The 21,888-nt window shown below is 43.0% G+C and overlaps 2 protein-coding genes across 7 annotated transcripts in view; one reads left to right on the top strand and one right to left on the bottom strand.

Moving 5' to 3' along the window:
* camkk1a (calcium/calmodulin-dependent protein kinase kinase 1, alpha a) overlaps positions 1 to 2,908 on the top strand; it is a 61,320-nt gene extending 58,412 nt beyond the window's left edge. For all 3 annotated transcript variants that reach the window (XM_042093847.1, XM_042093845.1, XM_042093846.1), the window contains one exon: positions 724 to 2,908. In XM_042093847.1, the coding sequence (XP_041949781.1) occupies positions 724 to 799 (76 nt within the window). In that variant the 3' untranslated portion in view covers positions 800 to 2,908. The remainder of the gene's footprint in view (positions 1 to 723) is intronic.
* A 1,999-nt stretch (positions 2,909 to 4,907) lies between these two features.
* Positions 4,908 to 21,888, bottom strand: part of p2rx1 (purinergic receptor P2X, ligand-gated ion channel, 1) — a 27,048-nt gene continuing 10,067 nt past the window's right edge. For 2 of the 4 annotated variants that reach the window (XM_042093851.1, XM_042093848.1), the window contains exons 2-13: positions 21,504 to 21,648; positions 19,511 to 19,582; positions 18,952 to 19,024; positions 16,149 to 16,236; positions 15,633 to 15,713; positions 12,177 to 12,318; positions 11,848 to 11,993; positions 10,370 to 10,460; positions 9,934 to 9,999; positions 9,733 to 9,828; positions 6,301 to 6,381; positions 4,908 to 6,200 (exon numbers count right to left, since the gene is read on the bottom strand). In XM_042093851.1, coding sequence (XP_041949785.1) covers positions 6,195 to 6,200; positions 6,301 to 6,381; positions 9,733 to 9,828; positions 9,934 to 9,999; positions 10,370 to 10,460; positions 11,848 to 11,993; positions 12,177 to 12,318; positions 15,633 to 15,713; positions 16,149 to 16,236; positions 18,952 to 19,024; positions 19,511 to 19,582; positions 21,504 to 21,581 — 1,020 coding nt within the window. In that variant the 5' untranslated portion in view covers positions 21,582 to 21,648 and the 3' untranslated portion in view covers positions 4,908 to 6,194. Of the gene's footprint in view, positions 6,237 to 6,300; positions 6,382 to 9,732; positions 9,829 to 9,933; positions 10,000 to 10,369; positions 10,461 to 11,847; positions 11,994 to 12,176; positions 12,319 to 15,632; positions 15,714 to 16,148; positions 16,237 to 18,951; positions 19,025 to 19,510; positions 19,583 to 21,503; positions 21,649 to 21,888 lie in introns of all 4 variants that reach the window. The other 2 variants (XM_042093849.1, XM_042093850.1) reach the window with 2 other exon arrangements.

The raw sequence follows: 21,888 nt of genomic DNA, 5'->3' as shown, positions 1-21,888 counted from the left end.
CCAGGTATCTATCCATTGTGGTTGTGGCCCCGGCCTGCTGCTGACCCGTGGTCAGTCGTGACGTGTGCCTCTGCTCTGTGTGTTCTGTGCTGTTGTGTCGGCCATGCTGGTCTACCTGACCCCTCACCCCATCGCTTCCCCAGGCCCGTCATGCCTCAGTGACCTGCTCCGCCGTGTGCCTCTGTAGCCTCATCAGTCTCATCAGTCAGTCAAGATGGATGGATGAACGGATGGATGAACGAATGGAGGGATGGATGGATGGCACTGTGTCATCTGTTGCCGTGCTTGTGCTCCAGGTTGGCAGGAGTCACTGTAACGCCATTGGCCGCTCCCTTCATTATTAATCATCTGCGCCAGCAGGTGATGGATATGTGATCACCAGTCAGTGCTGCCCCCTGCCCCTTCCCTCCTCCTCCAACTTCTCCCCTCCCTCCCTCCCTCCCTCCCCCCTTCCTTCCTTCCTATCTTCCCTTCCTCCGGTGTGTGCCCGTGTCTGATCGCCCTCCATGATTTCCAGCAGGTCTGGAGCACAGCCCTGACGCAGTGTCTGCCTCTGTGTGGAGTTAAAGGATTTTAAAGGATTGAGGTGATTCATGTTTGGTTTTGTTTCTATCTCTCTCCCTCTTTCTCTTTGTCCCTGTCTGGTTTCTCCCTGCTTGTTCCTCTCTCTCTCTCGCTCCCTCTCTCTCTCCTTCCCACTCTCTCTCTCTCTCTCACCTTCAGAAAAGGGAGTAGTGGCGAGGCGGGCCGTGATTTGGAGCTGGAGGACCTGCATGAAGACGAACCCCCCTCCTCCTGAGAGGCCCCTCTGACCCCGCCTGCCCCTGTGGCCCCTGGTCTCGTGTGTGCCCCCCCCCCCCCCCCCCCCCCCCCAACCCAGCCCTTTAGCTACTCCACTCACCCACTCACTTCTCTACTCTTAACTCTCACATAAGCTCGACCTTCAACCCCGGTTTGACCCTTGTGACCCCTGTGCCACCCCTCCTGCAGTTACAGTGCATATATATACATATATCTTCTCTCCAGCGTTGTACTCTGAATGTCACTACCATCCTGATTATAAGCAGCTAAGGCATGTTCAAGTTCACATCTATCCTTGACTAATGGCTAATAGCAGTTTGTCGCTAAGCTATCACTCAATTCGGTGGAATTTCAACCCACGCACTGATAATTTCAGGGCTCATTCTTTGTTGAGAGAGTACATTGGAAGCGGGAAGGAATGTTGTGTGGTCATCTGAACACTTTGAACACTTTAAGAGTTCATTATTTGTGATCCAAATCCAGCTACCCTTTTGAAGAAAATGTTCATATGCACCCACACACAAACAAACAAACAAACTGTCCATACATACATACCTAAATGCAAACATAATACATACTGTGTATACATAAACTGTACATGGACCAGGAAACCTTATAAGCTATCACAATCCCATTCCTTTTCATTCATACATGCATTTCCACTGAGAGGATGCACTTGTGGAGAGCTGCTATTCCTCACATCAGAGCGCTAGCTTCAGCCAGCCTGCTCGCGTCGTGTCCATTCCCTGCTGAGCCAGGCCTCCTAGTGGCCACAGGATCTGGATTTGAGCCACTCCCCTTCTTCACATATCCATGACGGCCGAACTCTTCACCACAAAGAGAGAGAAAGATGGAGAGAGAGAGAAGGACCGAATCAGTGGACAGGAAAGCAGTCTCCCATGGTCAGCTGGCATGCACAGGAGGAGAGCATCGATTCAGGCAACTGTGGGGCCTGGATGGTGCCTTGGGAAGGTCCTGCGTGTCTGTCCCCTGCACTCTCTCTCTCTCTGTGTGTGTGTGTGTGTTTGTGTGTGTGTGTGTTTGTGTGTGTGTGTGTGTGTGTGTGTGTGTGTGTGTGTCAGCTTATCTGTGCCGGCATGCGCTCTCGCTCTCTGCCACAGACACCAGCCAGCCACTCGAATGCCGCCAATCAAAACTCAAGGCAGAAAAGATCTGTGTGTGTGTGTGTGTGTGTGTGTGTGTGTGTGTGTGTGTGTGTGTGTGTGTGTGTGCATGGTTTATTTAGTTTTTCCATGAAGCCTTTTTTGTAGAAATGGCAAAGGAGGAGCTCAGTGGCCATATTGACTTTGTGGAGTCAGAACATGAACGCTAACTAACGAGAGGTCAACGCTATGTAGCCTCTCCTGGATTTCTAGCACACTGTTTTGTTATATGTAAATACTGTATGTAAATTATGTTTACTGTCTGTTTGTTAGTCTCCCCTTTGCTTCCCCAGCAGTGTCTAGCATTATGCCTACTTTGGCTGTTTTATTTTTTTTCTCGTCAACACACAGTTTTGATTGTATCCCTATGATGCACTAACCAAATAATGCTGTTCCCAGGTTGTCAAAACATTGTGTTGCTGTGGCTCTCTATTTGCATGCGTATATTCCACAAGTGTGGTCAGAAGATCTCAACATCAGATGGTAAATGTGGTATCAGTACGTTGCCCTGTCTTTACCTACAGGAATAAGACCGGTAGGCGGATGCACTGGCACGGTCTGCTCGCTCAGTATGGAGTCTCATAACGACGGATGATTACGAGTAATTACGATAAGGAGTAATTACGAGCATGCTGCAGGGACCTGTCAGAGAGGGCACACATTTTGGCGAAGGGGAAGTTGTGGGGAAGTAGCAGGTGTTTAAAGTGAGAGAAGATATTGAGAAATGAAGTGTAAAGCACATTCAAATGTTTACCTTTCCTCGTGCGTGTGACCTGCAAGTGTTTTTGTAAGGAGCATGGTATTGACTGAGTGGGTTGGTATGTCATTTAGAATGCCTTTAATCCTCTTCTCTTCTCTCTCTCTCTCTCTCTCTCTCTCTCTCTCTCTCCTCTCTCTCTCTCTCTCTCTCTCTTCCTATGTGTTCTTTACACCCTTGTAGTCAATTATCAGCCATATCCAAATCCATACAAATACAGGATGCACACACAGAGAGAGAGAGGAGTGATTGAGCACGGCTCCCCACTCCAGCGTTTCAGAAATATGATCTTCTCCTGGGCGAGTGAACACTGTAATCAGCAGCGCGGCAGCTTTCAGGAGCGTTGTCGCCTGGCAAGAGGAGAACGTGTCATTGTCTGGCGCGTCCACACAGCCGCTGGCTCTAGGGTGGGCTGGCTGCTGCCGCTGCCGCTGCCCGCATTGTTCCGCCAATGAAAGCATGTTGATGGATCATTTTCATCCGCGGCAAGTGCGTGACAGAGAATTTTCAAACTGGTGATTAGCAAACCCCAATCAAAACTCCTCGCTGTGCCACGCGCACACAATGAATCAACATGCAATCGTCATGCCCTAGTTCCTCATCGCCACAGTAGAATGCGCTCCCCCTGACTCACATCCATCCTCTGCCCATGGCCAGCTTTTATCGGTAAATGGCTACTGTGGTACTGTAGTCTGAGCACACATGTATATTTCTTTTTTTATCCAGTGAAAGTGTGTCTGGTGTACATGCTTTAGTGGAGATAACACATTGAGAATATGCAGTCCGTTTCACGTTTTGTAGGTGTGAAAAAGAACGGCAGTTCTTAAGCAGTTCTGTCACGCGGAGCCAGCACATATCTGTGGTCAGTATATGAAAACAAACAAATCACCTCGATTCAAACAAATAACACACTTTTACACATTTCTTGCTCTGCTCAGATTGAAGGCCTGGCGCCTCAACCTGAGCTTCTGGATGATTTACAAGGATACAAGGATACAAGGAAGTTTATTGTCACATGCATATAGTTACTGGAAGTAAGAAATGCAGTGAAATTATGTCTGGTGTCAGCCTATTTGTGCATTAATGGGGGGGGGGGGGGGTAAAAAGTGCAGTAGAAGAGGGGTTTAGTAGATTAAGTGGCAAGGGCTGCATAAAAAAGGTGGGGGAGGATTGGGATTGGGTGGGGGGCACCAACAAGGAGCACCCAAGAGCAAAGTTAAGACTTACACTCACTTCAGGACCCAATAATTTTGATAAAACCCTTTAATATAGCTTGTTTTGCAGAATGCCCTCTGAGGACTGCTACCAACATGCGCATGATCACAGATTCTATAGCATATGCATGACATATGTGGGTTTATTTGACTTATGGAAGCACGTAAGAGGTCCTCCAGCTGGCTATGCAACAGGCATCACATCATGCTCATATCCTCTAACGACCTTGGCTGACCTGAGTCTCTGTACAGTTAGCTCTCTAGTTTCACTTCCTCACCAACCAGCACTATCTATGCTATCTCACACACATGGCAGATGGTGTTTTCCTGCTCGCCCTCTTTCTCTCTGCTCTCTCTCTCTCTTTTATCTTCATATTTCTCCTCCATCTCCTCTCCCCAGTCTCATGTTGACTTTTCATGGGTCATTTCCACCGGCTGATGCTCCTGGGGGGGGGGGGGGGGGGGGGGGGGGGACAGGCCAGACTGTCACCCCGGAGTGTTTCCTCTCCGTGTCTTGTTTTCTGTGGCCATTCCCTTTTATGCGCCTGAACTGAACCTCCTGAATGTGTTGTGATGGAGAACAGTGCTACAGACCTTTGGCTGGTGGTCTTTAGATGCCATAATGATTTGTATGTTTCTCTATTAGCTCTGTGCTTTTCTCCTTGTCCATTCAGTTTGACCAGTGAACGCACTGCTGCGTTGCGTCCTCATGACCTGTGGCTTGTCTGGGGCTGTCCTGCTCCCCCGTACTACGAACACCACGCTAGCATGACTCTGTCACAATCCATTCAGATTAGCTTCAGTGCTCCTGGTGGTGCTGTAATTGCTGGTTATGCGATGTGTGGCACAAGGCCCCCCCCGCCCCCTACTCATCCTACACATCTACTCAATCATGAGGCTGGCATTTTTCCTGCACTCTGTAAATAGGAAATTAGTTTCACCAAACATGAAACAACAACGGCACTTCAGCACTTCGGTCTTCAGCATATTTTTATTCAACATTTTTTTTTTCTTTTTACATGGTCATTCTGATAACTCCCAACAGCAGAATGGGACCTTACATTCTAAAGGAAAAAACAAACAAAAACAACAACAACCAACAACAACACCAACAAACAAAAACAAATGCAGGTGTAACTACTGTAAGCAGTAAACTTTCACAGGGACAATATCAGTCATCACTGAGGTACTCTTGTCTCTAATTAACTCCAATGAGAAGGGTGGTGCTGTATCTGTTTCAGTTCAATTGTGAATATCCTGCTAAAGGGCTTAGTGAGACAACAGTGAGATTGTTCAGCATGTAACCCTGACAGCACGGTCATGTCTGCATCTCTGCAAAATGCCCATTAGAGACGTCCTTCTGTCTGTGTTTTAGTGCCTGTCTAAGATGTATGTTCAATGGCTGTCTGTGCTCTTCTGCCTAATCTGAATGTACACTTCTCACATACAAAAACAAAGCATGACGTACACAGAAAAAAATATGGAGAATGCAACTGTTACAATGTAAATATGTACCAATATATACAGAGGCTATTTTTTGCATGCTTTTGTACATTTAGACATAATCAAAGACAATAAAAGATATCACAACGACGGGCCTGTCCATAGCCTTTTTCAGAACAAATTTGTCTTGTGTGGTTTTATTTTCATAAGTACCAGTCACATGGGCAGTACTCCGTGACTGTACACATGGACAGTACACATTCAAAAAGAATTTGCATATGATCACATGAACAGAAACAGAAATGGTATAAACAGATTGAACACTACACCCAACCCAACAGACATATCAGACTGAATGATCATATACAGCACACCCGTACTACAAGGTCCAATAATCCCAACATGTCCTCTCCTTCTCCCTTTAGAAGATGACTGAGAAGCATAGTGAGTTAGCCACATATCGCATTAAAAACTGGTGTTTATTCGAAGGGTTAAAAAACAGCCCGGTGAAGACAAGAAGATGATGCTGGTGAAAAACTGTGTTATCCGTGGTGTAGCACAAGGGACAGGAACTGATTCCCAGACAGTCTATGGGCAAAAAAGATTACACTGAAACTACAAAAAAAAGTCTGCTGAACATGGATGTGGAATCATTCTTGGGAGACTTTTATATAGTACAGTGTCAAGTCTACAGGCTTGTAATGCCCGTTTGTGAGAACTTCTGACCCAGTGCGAGCAATCTACTCCAGTGTGTGTTTGTGTTCTTAGTGCAGTCAGTTGTCACGGCAGCAAAGCTGAAGATTTAAGAGTCGGCAGTCAATCCTGTGAAGATAAAGGTCCAGAGTCACCAAGGAATGCCTGAAAAATGACAATAAGCATTATAGAGATGAGGTATGTGATATTTGTGGAAGTAAGCAGTCACCTTCATCGTTATTGGAGCTGGGTCTTTTGAGCCTATGTTGGTCATAGAAACGTCTCCCACCTTTGAACCACTGCCGCTTATCTTCATGTTACAGACAAATTAAACATCTTAAGCATTAGCTGGAAGTGTTACGACAAACAGTTCCTGTGTGTGTATGTAATGTTGGAGCTACTCAAGCTTACAGAGTTCAGAGGAACAAACATTGAAGATTGATAGTGTCTACACATACAGTATACGTAACATGATGCTTAGGGTTCCCAAGAAGAGAGATTAAAAGACAGCACATAGTTTCTGTCCTTCATTGGCAAACAAAAGAGAGCAGCTGCCTTTCCTTCTCCTTTCCGTTTGGGAGGAGAGCCAGGCTGAGTGGGAGAGCTGCAGGTTAAGATCTGCCCTCACCTTAGTTTCATCTAAACCCCCCGCCACCCTGACCCCCTTCTCTGTCTTTCTCTCTCTCCCTCCCTCTCTCTCTCTCTCTCTCTCTCTCTCTCTCTTTCTCTCTCTCTCTCTCTCTCTCCCTCTCTCTCTCTCTCTGTCTACCTTTAGAAAAAGACAAGTTCTGTCAGCAGCACCTAGTTCGCTGTGTTGCCTAGGTAACTTCTGAACAGGGATGTGGACGGCTGAATTCTGTTTCCACAGGACTGGTGGTAAAAGACTCTTAAGAACAGGGAGCTCACCGACAGGAGTGATGAACTACCTTTCACACACACACTAATTCTCAAGCCTAAGCTGCGTCTCTTAATACAGTCTAAACAGCAAATCAGCAAAAGGTTTTAGCCATATTAATAGCCAACATGTCATCAAATTTAATGCATTAATGAATAAATGATTAAATAGAGTTATAACCCATTTACCAGTATTGATTGGGAAAAGAGTCTGCATTATACAAAAGGCTTGCAACCACTGCTTTATTTAAATTGAGTATGAGACATGATAACCCATTCTAACAGACCAGCTCATTGAGCGTTGTGTCTGTGCTGCCACCTTGTGATCCTAAAGGATTGATGCGGTGTCCACACAGCAAAGCTCTATTTGTGATCTTGTGATCCTAAAGGATTGATGCTGTGCCCATGCAGCAAAGCTATATTTGTGATCTTGTGATCCTAAAGGATTGATGCTGTGTCCACACAGCAAAGCTCTATTTGTGATCTTGTGATCCTAAAGGATTGATGCTGTGCCCACGCAGCAAAGCTCTATTTGTGATCTTGTGATCCTAAAGGATTAATGCTGTGCCCACGCAGCAAAGCTCTATTTGTGATCTTGTGATCCTAAAGGATTGATGCTGTGCCCACACAGCAAAGCTCTATTTGCTGGTTTGGCCTCACTGTTCTCTGGCCAGGAGTACCGGCAGAACCACATGTTAATATTTATTCACAATATACGTAAAAGTTTGCATTTGAAGAATCATATGTGTACTTCATATAAGATCGATAATGTATGAAGACATAATAGTAATTCTTCTGTCAAGTCTATTTAATGAGCACCAACTAACAGTAAAAGATTAAAAGTTTGACTAACTCTGAGGGCTTTGAGCTTTGTCTGTGAAGCTCTCATGTGAAACCTCAACAAAACTCCACAACACAACAATAATATTTACAGTAATGGTCAAGAGCCATCTGCTCAGTCTATCAGGATTATTTCCTGAGGCCTCATCCTGCAGACTACACTCACCATGTAAAATAGCACAGTGGTGTCAATCTAACAGCTTGACACTGAATGTCAATAAAACCAAGGAAATGGTAGTGGATTACAGAAGGCAGCAGCAGAACTACAGTTACACCCCACTAATGATCAGCGGGCAACCTGTAGAGCATAGGTTCTCAAAGTGCGGCCCGGGGGCCAATGGCGGCCCGCGGAAACATTTCTGGCGGCCCGCGATAACATCTGACTGTTTGTTCTAAATAAGCTTGTACTTGAAATGGACTGCACACAGGACTGTTTTCTTAAGATTTTCAAAAGTTTTGCCAGGTTTAGCCTCAGTTATGAATCAAAATGTGTTTAATGCAATGAATATAAACTGTAGAGATGCAACCTGGTCATTAAAATGATTACAAATGGGATTTATTTTCCAGGCCCCCCCCCCCCCCCCCTTTGGCGGCCCTCAGTTCAATGTTGGGTTCCTGAATTGGCCCTCATCAATCAACACTTTGAGAACCCCTGCTGTAGAGAGAGTCACAGGTTTTAAATACCTTGGTGTCCACATTACTGAAGACTTAACATGGACTGTTAACACTCAATATGTTCTGAAGAAGTCCAGACAACGACTCTACTTCCTTCGTCAGCTAAGGAAATTCAAAGTTTCTACATCCATCATGAAGGCTTTCTACACTTCAGCGGTTGAGAGTGTTCTAACTGGTAGCATCATCACCTGGTATGGGAACTCCACAGTTAGAGATTGTAGTACTCTAGAGAGAGTAGTGCGCTCAGCTGAACGTACTATAAGAACTCAAATCCCTGCTCTACAAGATATCTATTCCAGAAGAGTACTCCTAAGAGCCCAAAAGATTCTGAAGGACTCTTCTCATCCTAACAATGGATTATTCCTAATCAAGAAGACGCCTATGTAGTCACAAAGCCAGACCTGAGAGACTCAGGAGAAGTTTTTATCCCCAGGCCATCAGAACTCTGAACTCACACTATACTGACTTTGCACACATTCACTACTCAGCACTCTCAAACATTTCCCAACCCTGAACTCACACTATACTGACTTTGCGTTCATTCACTCCTCAGCACTCATGCCCCCCCCCCCCCCTACACACACACACCTACATGACTTTAAGCACTTTTACATCCCTCTCCCTATGCTACAGACCTTTTATTTATTTTCTTATTTCATCACACGTCAAAACACAGACACACATATCTGACTTTCTCCAACTTTTGCACATCTCCATAGAACTTTTTATTTATTATTTTTGATTTCTCCTCCATCTATCTACCCATGTCCTTGATTGCCTAGCCTTTCTAACACACCAAGACCCCTGGCAGTTGGGTTAGCCCCTTGAGCCGTGGATCTGCCCAAGGTTTCTTCCTTGTCCCTGTTGCTCTTGGGTGCTCCTTGTTGGTGCCCCCCCCCCCCCCCCCATCCCAATCCTCCCCCACCTTTCTTATGCAGCCCTTGCCACTTAATCTACTAAACCCCTCTTCTACTGCACTCCCCCCCCCCCCCCATAATGCACAAATAGGCTGACACCAGACATAATTTCACTGCATTTCTTACATCCAGTAACTATATGCATGTGACAATAAACTTCCTTGTATCCTTGTAAATAGCCCACACTTCAACAACACACACATACTGTACACATGTAAAACCCGCACACACGTATTAAACAACACACACACACACACACACATACAAAACAGGGCACACTTCTTAACTCCTCTCTGCTTCTGAAGTCAAGTCGCCACTCTCATGTCTGTACTTACTTCATCATCAATGACTGTTGATTTGAATTTCATATTCTTGTAGAAATCTCTCTTGGGCAACACGTATAACAGCACAAGGTCACATACAACGGTTGCCTGCGGAGGACACAAAGAGGATATTGACTGTTCAAGTTGTGAGCACATCTACATGACTGTACAGTCATGATCAAGCATCCTACAATACTTATATTGAAGTCTTACCACTCCAAAGATCCCTACTCCTGATCCAATTGCTGTCAGTGTTGGGATGATATCAAATTTTCTTGCCTGATAGACACACAAAGTTTATGGAAGTGAAGGGAAGCTATGGTCAGTTGGAAATAGTAAGTTTTTACTACAATACAGACAGTGGTGTAGTCTAGTTTGCTGGGTATATTGTGATATTGCTTAGGTACCCTGTAGTGCTCAGGTGACTGGTAGGAAAGGTTTGCCTTATTGGACAAGAGTGTTTTCTCCATATCCAGCATTCAAAATCTCTCATTCTCCTCTCATCTCTGTCTATCACAAATGTATGTTGATACATGTCCTTAGATATTTTAAGCAATCTTGATGCTTTTTAAGTTGGTATACTACGTAGACCTGTCTATCGCGTAGCCTACACCACTGAATACAAATGAAACAGAAATGTTTTCATTACCAGTCCACGAACGATGACATTGAAGCGGATGCCAAACACTTTCATGAGTGTTCTCTTCTCTGTCGAGTTTTCCGTGTAGTACTTAGCGTGCCTGCCATTACAGAATAAATGAACATCAATCAGAAAGTCCTTCCTTTTAGTATTTGACAGTTTACATTGAATGGACCCTTAACTAAAATTAAATCATATCAGTTATAAACGTTAATAAACAAAATACTAACTACAGTACCTACAGTTACATTAATAATTTGAGCATGTGCATTGTGCTTCTTGACTAATAGGTGTAAAGAAAAAAATATTATTTGAATAAAATTACTTCAGCATTAGACATTTGATCTTGTTAAAAGTAGATGGCAATTGTGCTAGAGGTTTTTAATGCTTTTGCGTTGATTGGCTGTAACTGTTTCTAGCACAACAGCTACATACAGCACCTTCAACCAATGTTTCATAAAACATCCTTAATGTTATGCAAAGGTATCAGTATGTCTAGATGCATCTTTGCATGAGAGTCATACGAAGGATGCTAAATCCACACGTACCAAACCGATCTATTTTTCCTCCGTCTTCCCTGGAACCGTATTAAGGATATTTGCATCCAAACGGATCTATCTCAACACAACTCAACACGTTACTTCATACCCCAGGCCTATAGGTGCCACAGAAATTTACAGAAATTGACCAAAACTTGCGCTTTACAAACAGACAGAATAGGCTACGACGAAATGGCTAGTGCAAATTGTTTGTGTGGACTGATGGTGAACTGTCAACTGTAGTCAACTGTAAAACTAGTAAACTTTATTTTACGGTTTGTGAAGGGTGCAGTCCCGTCCTTTATTTGGCTAACGCAGGTAGGCCTACTAATCACCTTTACTTTCTTTGGTTGTAGGATAGTCCGGGATTCACATTAGTTTTGGCTGTCACCGCAATTAGGCTACTAAACGATAGGCTTACCCAAGTTCTAGGCTATTCTGTCGCCACATTTATAATTACGGAGTAATTACGGAGTGTAATCGTAGGTAATGTCATGTATGAAAACTAGTATTGTTAGGCAATACTATAAGTGCAAGTCCAGGGCAGCTGAGTTGGGGCGATGACATCATCGATACGCAAGCAGGATGTGCGGTTTCGATGTCTAAACGAATTCAAACGGGCTACGGTTTCAGATTTTTCCACTCTGGGACCAGGTTTCAAAAAAGTGCGGTTTCGGGCAATGCGTTTACAGGATTCGTTTGGACACTCGGCCAAGACGAAGCAAAACCTCTGCGTTTAACCTAAAAAGCGTCTCCGTGTGGACAGGCCCTAAGCCAACAGTGTTTTTACTGATGATTGTGGTTAGTGGTTAGATTGGGTTTGCATATTTGCAAATGTTTTCAAGGCTTTGAGGTGTTAAAAGCCCTGCAGTCATCACCCCCCGCCCCCTCTCCACACCCACACACACCACACACACACACACACACTCTCTGATTGGGCCTCAGTACCTGAAGTTGTAGCCCACAGACGCCCTGGCCTTGTCCGTCTCATCTGCGTTACCATAGAGACCATGAAAGTAGTACTTTGGCTTGCAGTGTTTCAAGCTGTAATCCAGATTACACACCCAGTCGATGAGGATGCCAATCGCCCCACCCTGCAAAATGTCAAATGTCAAATGTCAAATGTGCATCTTAGTGAGCAGTACATAATACACTGCACCAATATGTGCATAGAACTCTGAACCAATATGTGCAAGACACAAGATCAATTAGCAGAGATTAGACAGTGTGGCAGGGACATTGTCTGAACATGTTGTGTGTCTGTAAGGACAACCTACTTCTTTTGCTATCTGTTGGAAATTGAAGCCTGAGAGTCTCACTATGTCTCCCAGCTTGAAGATGGGGCACAGAGGGCTGTTTGTCTCATGGTAGAAGCATCTCTTGATGTAACTGTTATCCACGCCTTCAACCAGGTTGCTCCTGAAATCAGAGATGGAGGAGATGAGAGATTACGCTAATGATTTTTAACCACTAATACAAATGACTGTAGAAAAAAAACTACAACTGAAGCAGCATACAGATGAGGGAGAGAGAGAGAGAGAGAGAGAGAGAGAGAGAGAGAGAGAGAGAGGGAGAGAGAGAAAGACAGAGAAGGGGGTCAGGGTGGCGGGGGGTTTAGATGAAACTAAGGTGAGGGCAGATCTTAACCTGCAGCTCTCCCACTCAGCCTGGCTCTCCTCCCAAACGGAAAGGAGAAGGAAAGGCAGCTGCTCTCTTTTGTTTGCCAATGAAGGACAGAAACTATGTGCTGTCTTTTAATCTCTCTTCTTGGGAACCCTAAGCATCATGTTACGTATACTGTATGTGTGCACAATCTTCAATGTTTGTTCCTCTGAACTCAGTTAGCTTGAGTAGCTCCAACATTACATACACACACAGGAACTGTTTGTCGTAACACTTCCAGCTAATGCTTAAGAATTAAGATGTTTAATTTCTCTGTAACATAAAGACAAGCGGTAGTCTCTTAATTTTTAATATGACTGTCAACTCATTCGAATGTCATTCAGCAGCCGTAGGATGACATCAGAAAAATGTGCAGCAGTCTCTTCATTTATTCCAGAGCTGTGTATATACACTACCAGTCAAAAGTTTGGAGACACTTAGAAATTTCTATTGCAAAAGGGTTCTCCAATGTTTTCTGAGTTAGCCTTTTTAAAATGATATCATAGATTAATAAACAGGATGTGCCTTTGCAACATTGGATGAATGGTTGCTGATAATGGGTGTAGTGAAGTGAGAGAGCAGTGACCCCACCAGTTTTGAACCTGGGTCTCCAGGGTACTAACCCTGCAGCTTGACCGCAACGGCAAAGAGCCAGGCCCGTTGGTATGGCAGTCAGAGCGCATACTCAACTGTAGTTACGGTACTCCGTCACAATGGGCAATGTAGATATTGCATTAAAGATCAGCCATTTCTTTCTACAATAGTCCAGAACCCTTTTGCAATTAGGTAAGCACATAATGTTATCTGAAAACTGCTGCCCTGTTAAAAAAAACAATGCAAATGATCTCAGATGGTATTCTTTCTATAATGGAGTGGAATGGAAATTTCTAAGTGTCTCCTAACTTTTGACTGGTAGAGAGAGAGAGAGACAGACAGAGAGAGTAGTCAAACACCCAGAATACACAATTCAAATAAGAGGAAAGTGTATTTTAAGTCAAGAAATGGGTATAAAACAGATACTTGCCTATAAATGGCAATATTTACAGTTAAAACAATAATTTAAAAGTCCCAATCACATGGAAGTGTTACAAATTTGACTGGAAGAGTATGTGTGTGTAGTGTGCCCCTAGTAAGAAGATGGTAAGAGGGGAGAAGACATTCCCTTAAGGTGATGACGATACATAAGGGCGACTTTTTGAACAATGTTGCTGGGCAACCACATAACCAGTTCCATTTATTCTGATTGGATGCTCATGACAATTTGCCTACTGATGATTAAAGTTCTCCAGAAAAGAAATTGTTGCCCAATACCAATGGGAACATGCCAGAACTACAATAATGAGGAACATTGCCCAGCAACATTGCTCAAAAAGTTGCCCCATGTATCATCAGCTTAAGGATCATGTTGGAGAGATACATAGTAGCACCTTTGGGTCACGAAGTAAAAAAAAAAAGCAGAAGTGACCTCCATGTTATGGTTATGGTTATGAGATTTGGCAGATGCTTTTGTCCAAAGCGACATACAAATAACAGCAATAAATTAATTGAATGTAACAGTAAACAAATTAAAAAGTTGGTAAGACTACATTAAGGAGAATAGCAATAATAAACCACAATGTCAATTCAATCAACAGCCTAATGAAAATAATCAAATACTATAATTTACAAACCATAACGCATAAGAAACGCTTAATAAAAGTTAAATAAAAGTGCATGTTGCATGTTAACAGATTATTTGAAAGGCATGTCAGGAAAAACACTTTTTAAACATGTTAATGGCTGGAGTTGCTCAATGCTACAGGGACTTTGCTAAAAATCTTGTTCTATGGTCAGATGAAAATTAATTTGTGTTCTAAAACACCCAACCCCAATATGACATTATATATACCAGAATCCAATCCAGTATTTCTAAATGCATCTTTGGATGAGAGTCATACTGTAAGTAAATTAAGCAAACAGTGTTTTTACTGTTGATTGTGGTTAGCGGTAAGATTAATTTTGCATACTTTTGCAAATGTTTTCATGGCTTTAAGGTGTTACTTGTTCTGGTTCCTGTCCTCAGTCAATCCAGTGGATTTATAAGGTCAGGATGTCGTCCCTGACCGTCCCAACCACCCCACGGCCATATTCTAGCCATCTGCTCTCAGAGCTAGGCTACTCCACCGCACAAACATCACACTGACCGTAAATGGCAGTGGGACACAGGGGGATTTCATATACTTCATTTAATCTGTTCCTGTGGTTTGATTTAGTCATGTTTGATTTAGATGTGTCCGTTTGATGTTGCCTGTGGTGCCTCTGAAGATAAGTCCACAGCAAACGCTTTGATCATGCTAGCCTTGGAAAATGGACTCCCATCATGAATGGCCTAGTTCCAGGTCGGCATGTGCAATAAAAATGCATGATTGGTGCAGAGGCACATCATGTATTTTATTAAGTTCCTGCATGGAAGCTTAACTGCTGTGAATGTTGTATTTTTACCTGGCAAAAGGTATTGAGATATATTCTATGGCGCCTCTTTGATCTTTACAGGTGAGTGTTCAAGACTCTAAACTAATAACTATATTAATTGTAACACACACACATGCACGCACACACACACAGAGAGAGAGAGAGAGAGAGAGAGAGAGAGAGAGAGAGAGAGAGACATACACACAAACACACACACACGCGCACCAAAGTCACCAACCTGACAACTTTGAACTGAAGAAAGGTGACAGAGTTTTAAAGGAAGAAGGTGTAGCTCCTGGATTTATTCTTTGGTATTCTCTTTGATCTTACAGGTATGTGTTCAACAGACATGTCTTCTAAGCCTATAGCCTATTCCTATATTGATTGTAACATTTGTACACACACACACACACACACACACACCAGGGTCACCTAACTGACCACCTTGAATTAAGGAAAGGTAACCAAGTTTTTAATGAGAAGCATATAGTTCTTCGATCTATTCATTGGCACTTCCTTAATTTTTTCAGATGTGTGCTCAAGACAAATGTCTAGTACCTCTATATTGTACCTTTACCTGTGCATACACACACACACACACACACACCAGGGTCACCTACCTGACCACTTTGAACTGAGGAAAGGTAACAGAGTTTTTGATGAAGAGCGTGTAGTTCTCAGCAGACATCAGCAGTGGGGGGCTAGATGGAGATCAGAGAGAGGAGAGGGCCTCACATCAGATAATACATGATCTCCATGACCTCTGACAGACACTGTGGGAATAACAGTTACACTTTCCATGGTGCACCAGCAACGAGACACACACCCTGCAATAATCCCAGCCTAATGTGGAAACACTGCTAACTGTTTATAGTTTAAATGGGTGTGTTCATCATTGTGGAACAGGTTAGTAGTGATCTAATGGCTAATATGATAAACAGTCACTCCTCTGTTGCTTGTAGTTCGACAGCACTGCATTTATCTCTCAGATGGCTATCTTGCATGCATCTGTGCATCTGTACATCTGGTTCCAGGGTAAAGTGAAGATGATGATGTACTAGCTCATTTGTGAACTGCCCTTGACTAAACACACAGTACAGGGACGTTAATAAATTGTGGTGTATGAGCGTGTATACTCTGGAATGGTGAGGTCATCTTCGATAGGGCACCAGGCGTGCACCTCACAGGTCCCCGTTGTTATAACACACTTCCCCGTCATATACCCTGGGAGAGCGGGAGGGGAGAGAGAGAGAGAGAGAGAGAGAGAGCGACAGGGAACCATCAGTAAGGAAAATGATGGTAACTGAGACAACTCTCACTGTGGACCCTAATCTTGGCAGCAGTAACCTCCACAATAGCAATACACAAGGTCTGTTCCTGGGTCAGCTGCTCTCTCTGGCATGGCCTGCAATATCGGTCTTGGTTTTGACTGAAAACTGAAACTGAAAACGGTTTTGTTGTTGGTATTTGAGCTCCTCAGCCAATCAAATTATACCCCCTCTTTTCCGTGCTCCTGAGGCAGTGTTGATTGGCTGAGATTGTTTATGATTGTTTATGACTCGGCCTGAGCCACGATGTTCGAGAGGTTGTTGTTTTTTTTCTCACAAACTCTCTGAGCTCTGAGTAAGAGGACCATGAGGAGCAATTTGCTACATTTTAGAAAAAGTATCTGAGATTAGAAGAGCAGACTGAGCCTTTAAGAGCAAATCAGGCCGGATGCAATCTCCCTCAGATAGGAGCTGACTGAGGATCTGTTCTGAGGCCAGATCAGGGCCAAATTATATTTAGTGCCAGAGGTCTGCCTGGGGTCGACTGAGCTCTCCTCACTCGCACACACACACTCTCTTTCTGTTTGGTGTGTGAATGGCCGTGGGAGCACATGGCAAGTTTATTTGGATTGCAACCACCGTTATCAATCAAGTTACTGCCCCCTCAAATTAGAGTCCTTGGTCTGAACAAAAGGACATGCAGCTCCCTGCTTCAGCTCTAGTGAATGGCCTAAAAAGGGAAAGAAACAGCAGAGGGGTGAGAAGCGTTAAAGAGCACAAACAAACCAAATATCTGGTTGGTTTTTACATCGCACCAAATTCCTGACACCATCCACGCCATGCAGCAAAGCTCAACAGTGTTAAAAACTGTAAACAAATCCTTTATGCATACTGGAAAAAATGGAATGGTCCTACTTGTTCAAAAATAAACGCTCGTTTTTTTAAAGCATTTGGCATTGTTTTTATCGCTCTGATTTTATAAACGCTGCGCTTCACAGCTGTCTGCACTCACACAAGACGAAAAAAACAACTAGTGAAGTTACCGGTATTTTCTGTGTTCCGCAGAGAGAGTTATCAAGTCAAATGAAATGTAGTGAGAGTATCTGACATAACCTCCAGTGACTTCCTGTCAACATTGCTTCATGTCCAGTGTTCCTCTATGCCTTAGATGACCCTGAGGGCTATGGTGTGCATGCCACCAGTGGGGCCCTGCCTGGGGTCAGTACATATCATACAACAGCCACTGACCCACTGACATTTTGTGGAACATCTAGTAGATTAAGATCCCAAGAACACCAAAGATGAAAGAATATATGCAATATAGCCTGACATCCTGATATACTTTGAACAAGGAATAGGGCTATCACAATATATACTTATAAGGACAATACTGTGAGGAGTGCGCAAGCAAGAAGGAGTCTGTGGGAAAAGTTCTCTCTATTATTTGTATACACTGTAAAACATTGCTTGCTATGTATGAATGCATGTCAGTATCTATTGCCTTCATCTATGGTTGCTAAAAGCATTATGCTTCTTATCTTCCATACATTGTTTGATGCATAGCCCTGTGGTATGCAGTGTCTGGTTGTTATTAACTGGAGAGGTTGTTGATTTTGTCAAGGCTTTCTCCTCTTTCTTACAACATGAAAAACGCCTGAATTGTTGGGAGTGTTTATCCGCGCAATGTTGTGTTTAGTTAAGGCTACACCGATAGCTTGCTGTAGCTCTTGCTGAAGCCGTCCTTATGCGACCGTTTAAACAGGATCTGGAGGTCCTAGTCAATTTACTTTTAAGGAGAACCTGACCATAAGGTTGAGACACAACTTATGAAATAACCGTCTGAAGAAATCCACAGGACCATCATACCAGCATGATGTTTGACTTGTGATGTGCAGTGGAGTCCCAAATGTCTTTGGTAAACACCACAGCCAAATATTTGGGGAGACCAGCCTTTAGGCTATTTCAGTTATTCTTAACTGACTTGAACTCTATGACCTAAGACTTGCATAACATGTATAAATGTGTCTGGGTGGATTTCATATCCTGTCACAAGTAGCCTAGTTAAAAAAAGTCAGTTTCCAGTGTTGATGTACACTATCGTATGATCCAAATTGGTTATTACCATAACAATAGTATACAAGCTGTAATGGCATTTACCATTCTGAGAGTGGTTGTGTCGGGTATCAGACTGCTAAAACAGACATGGCATAACAATATGTGCTTGTCAATGTCATTGACAATTACGGGATCTGTCAAAGTACACTGAAGACAAGAAGAGCTACATAAAATACTAACAAAGAAAGTATTCATTAGTGTCACGTCAGGCAGTCAGTTGCATGCAGTCAGTGGCTGGCACGTGCGACTTTTGAGATTATTCATTGGCCTAATCTTGTTCCTGTCAGTGTTAAAATGGATCCCATGATGGACCTTCTTCCCATTACAGCATGAAGCATTAGTGGCAAAGACAAGGCCGTGGTAATGATGCAAAGCCAAGTGAGGTACTAACAGCTTGTTAGAGGGAGGTATACTGTAAGTTTGAAAGTGTCTGCTTGTTACATAAGTGAAGAGGCTTGAGCGTTCACACGGCAGGGAAGTGGAAGTTGTGAGTGAGTGTGTGTGTGGGGGGGGGGGGGCACACTGTGAGTATCTTGGTATGACTGTGGGGTTGTACCATTTCCCGTACGTTTGTATTGTCCCCCTTCACAGTCTTTGTCCGAGTTGCAGGAATTCTTGCCATCGTTGAGCTGAAAGACAGAATCGTGCCATGTTTGGATTATGCTTATGTTGGATTTTTTGACTCATTTTAGATATGGTGTAGGTTTCAGACACATTATTTATCTTGTGATAATAGACATCCTGAAAATATGCATATTTCCTACTTTTCAACCACATCCAAAATTAAACTTTGCATGACCATGACAGCTTGAATAATGCAGAAAGTTATCAAATGTGAGAATGAAATAAACACTTTATGTCCTTTCTAAACAAGACTGCAAATCACATTCAAGAATCTACATCAGTAACATGAGTTTAAAACCACAGAAAATTAGTGGCTCACAGTTCCCAGGATGTGGAAACTGACACCTAAAAACAAGAAATGTCATCAAAGTCAGAGCCCATTTGCCCCTGACACTCATGGGACAGAAGGGTCCTGGTAAATGCCTTGTGTGAAAGGGGGGTTATCTAGCTGAGGAGGACTGGAGACATAGTGAGTGAAAGTGTTTACATACCTCCGGGCACTTGTCCTGTTTCTGCCCCGCGGTGATTATGTAATTAGTCATCACCACAAACGACGCATCCCCCTTGGACAAAGGACATACGAGTAAGGTCAAAATCTTCCATACAAGTAGGGCTGATGTGATTATAATTTTTCAACCTGCTCGCTTTTGTTTTAAAATCCCTCTTGACAGCCATGCACATTGTGTTCTTTGTTCGTTGTTTAAGAGTTTGGCTAATGCCTGTATACACGTGGGAGCAGACCATGGATCTCTCTCAGAGAGAGAGTCTATGGCTATGGGTCATGTCTGGCATCTGGCAGCATCTGGCAGCAGGACTCACCTCCCTGTATTTGGAGATGAGAAGCTGCATGTCTCAAATCATGTGTCTTTACATGCTAATGGAAAACCACCCTTTGTCAATATGCACACTGCTATTTGTATTGTAACGATGACAGTGTGCAACAGGCTAGTCCTACACGTCTGCTTACTTCAATAACTTCTGTCTTGTTTGCTGGAGATTTCTCATACAGTAAATAAACTCATGGTACTCTGGTCAGATTGGCTAACATACTGAACGCAGGCTACTGCATGTCATGCGTAACATCGTACACATCTCAAGGCCTAAATTTGACATCAGGTTTGAACACAAGTTACAGAAAATTGTGAAAGATTACTTATGCCACACAAATCCTCTGTTTTCATGCTATCGTTGGCACACAGTATCACTGCACAGTGTTTTGAAAACATCTGCATTACAGTTTTTCTCTATCTTTTTGATGCTTGTGTCAACTCTGACATTACATTCTCAAAACAGTTAACACCCGTGTCTGAACAAAAGCACTCTGGCCAAAATGACACATTTTGCATGCAAAAGGCTGTTACTCTCTCAAAACACTTAAAACATGCAGCAAAAGCAAATTTTGTCTTCAAACAACGCATCCTGTTGTCAAATCACTGTGTGATTTCAATCAATCATTACATACTGGACAACAAAATGCAAAATATAGTTCTCAAAATGAGCTATTTTGCTATGTCTGTTCCATTTCTTTCTCATTTTTCTGGTATCAGAAAAAACTGAAAAGACTAAATGTACTAATAAAAAATAATTGTATTCATTCCTCCCAAGATGTAACTGTCATTGACATGTAAGACTTACAGTAAGTACCTAGACAAGACACATTTCATTGAACTACAACTTTTCATCAAAATAGACCTACAGTAAACACCTTTTGTACTGTTTTCTTCACCAAATAGGCTATACAATAATTTATTTATGTGCCTTAAATCCACAGCCTACTTGCAAATAGCAACACAGAACAGACATGGCATCTCTTATGGATAATGAATGATTGCTGATTGAAGAATTGTGCAGAAGGAGTTTCACACAGGTGTATCAGAGATTCAGACTTCAGGCAAGGAATCTCTACCACCTGTGAAAAGATGTTTTCCTTTTGTTTAGCATGGGGAAACCAATAGAGTTTGGGGACTTTGAATGACATCTGTGTTAACTGTTTTGCAAAAGGGTGTGAGAACTGTGTAAACCCAATGGAAACACATTCACAAGAGATGACTTCTGCTGTGCAAAGAAAGTGTTCATGAAGACCAAGTGGATCCCAGTTTCCTTAAGCAGGTCAAAGCAATCAAGAAAAACTGTAAATCCAAGTAACAGATGACTTTCGATTACAACCCTGTGTCATAGATAGTGTGTTTAGGTGGTCATTCCCTGTATCAGATTCATAATTAAATCTAAATCACAGTTTACTTATATTTTCCCCTTGTAGTCTTGCTATAGAAGTCTACATCCCCTATTGGGTTATATCTGCTCAGTGTTCTGCCAAGAGAATAGGATGGTTATTTCAGTTCTACCCATCACTTAATGATTTCACATTAAGAATGGGAAAATAGCACACAGAGAAAACACTGTATTGGTTTACCCTAAAAAAAAGAGTGGTCATGTCTCATTTTGAGATCACGCCAAAGCTCGGTGAGATACCAAAACACACACCTGTTCAGGGAAGACGTAGTCAGCCACGTCCCACACCCGGTCCACCCCATCCACAGATGTGAGGCCCACTCCCTTCATCTTGGTCAGCACAGAACCTATAGCTGAGTCTTCGATCTGGTAGCCTTTCTCATAGATGAACACCCACCTTTGAAAGAACAACAACACCACTTCCAGTTATGACATAAACAAAACAGGATTTGTGGTCAGTTTTACTATCAGAGTCTTCTGCATTTCCTGTTTTAGTTTAACGTACTTGTTTATGTGATGTGTTCATTTATTAAATAATGATTTTGCAAGCCTGTGGGAAGACATGCAGGAAGAGAAAGACATATTTGCGTAGCAAAGATTATATTTCCTCTCAAATATTTATCAGCAATGCACTGGG

This window comes from Alosa sapidissima, chromosome 5 (assembly GCF_018492685.1).
Source record: "Alosa sapidissima isolate fAloSap1 chromosome 5, fAloSap1.pri, whole genome shotgun sequence".
NCBI classification, from domain to species: domain Eukaryota; kingdom Metazoa; phylum Chordata; class Actinopteri; order Clupeiformes; family Clupeidae; genus Alosa; species Alosa sapidissima.
Note: the sequence above shows the minus strand (reverse complement) of the source record. Positions and strands in the feature narration are given on the sequence as shown.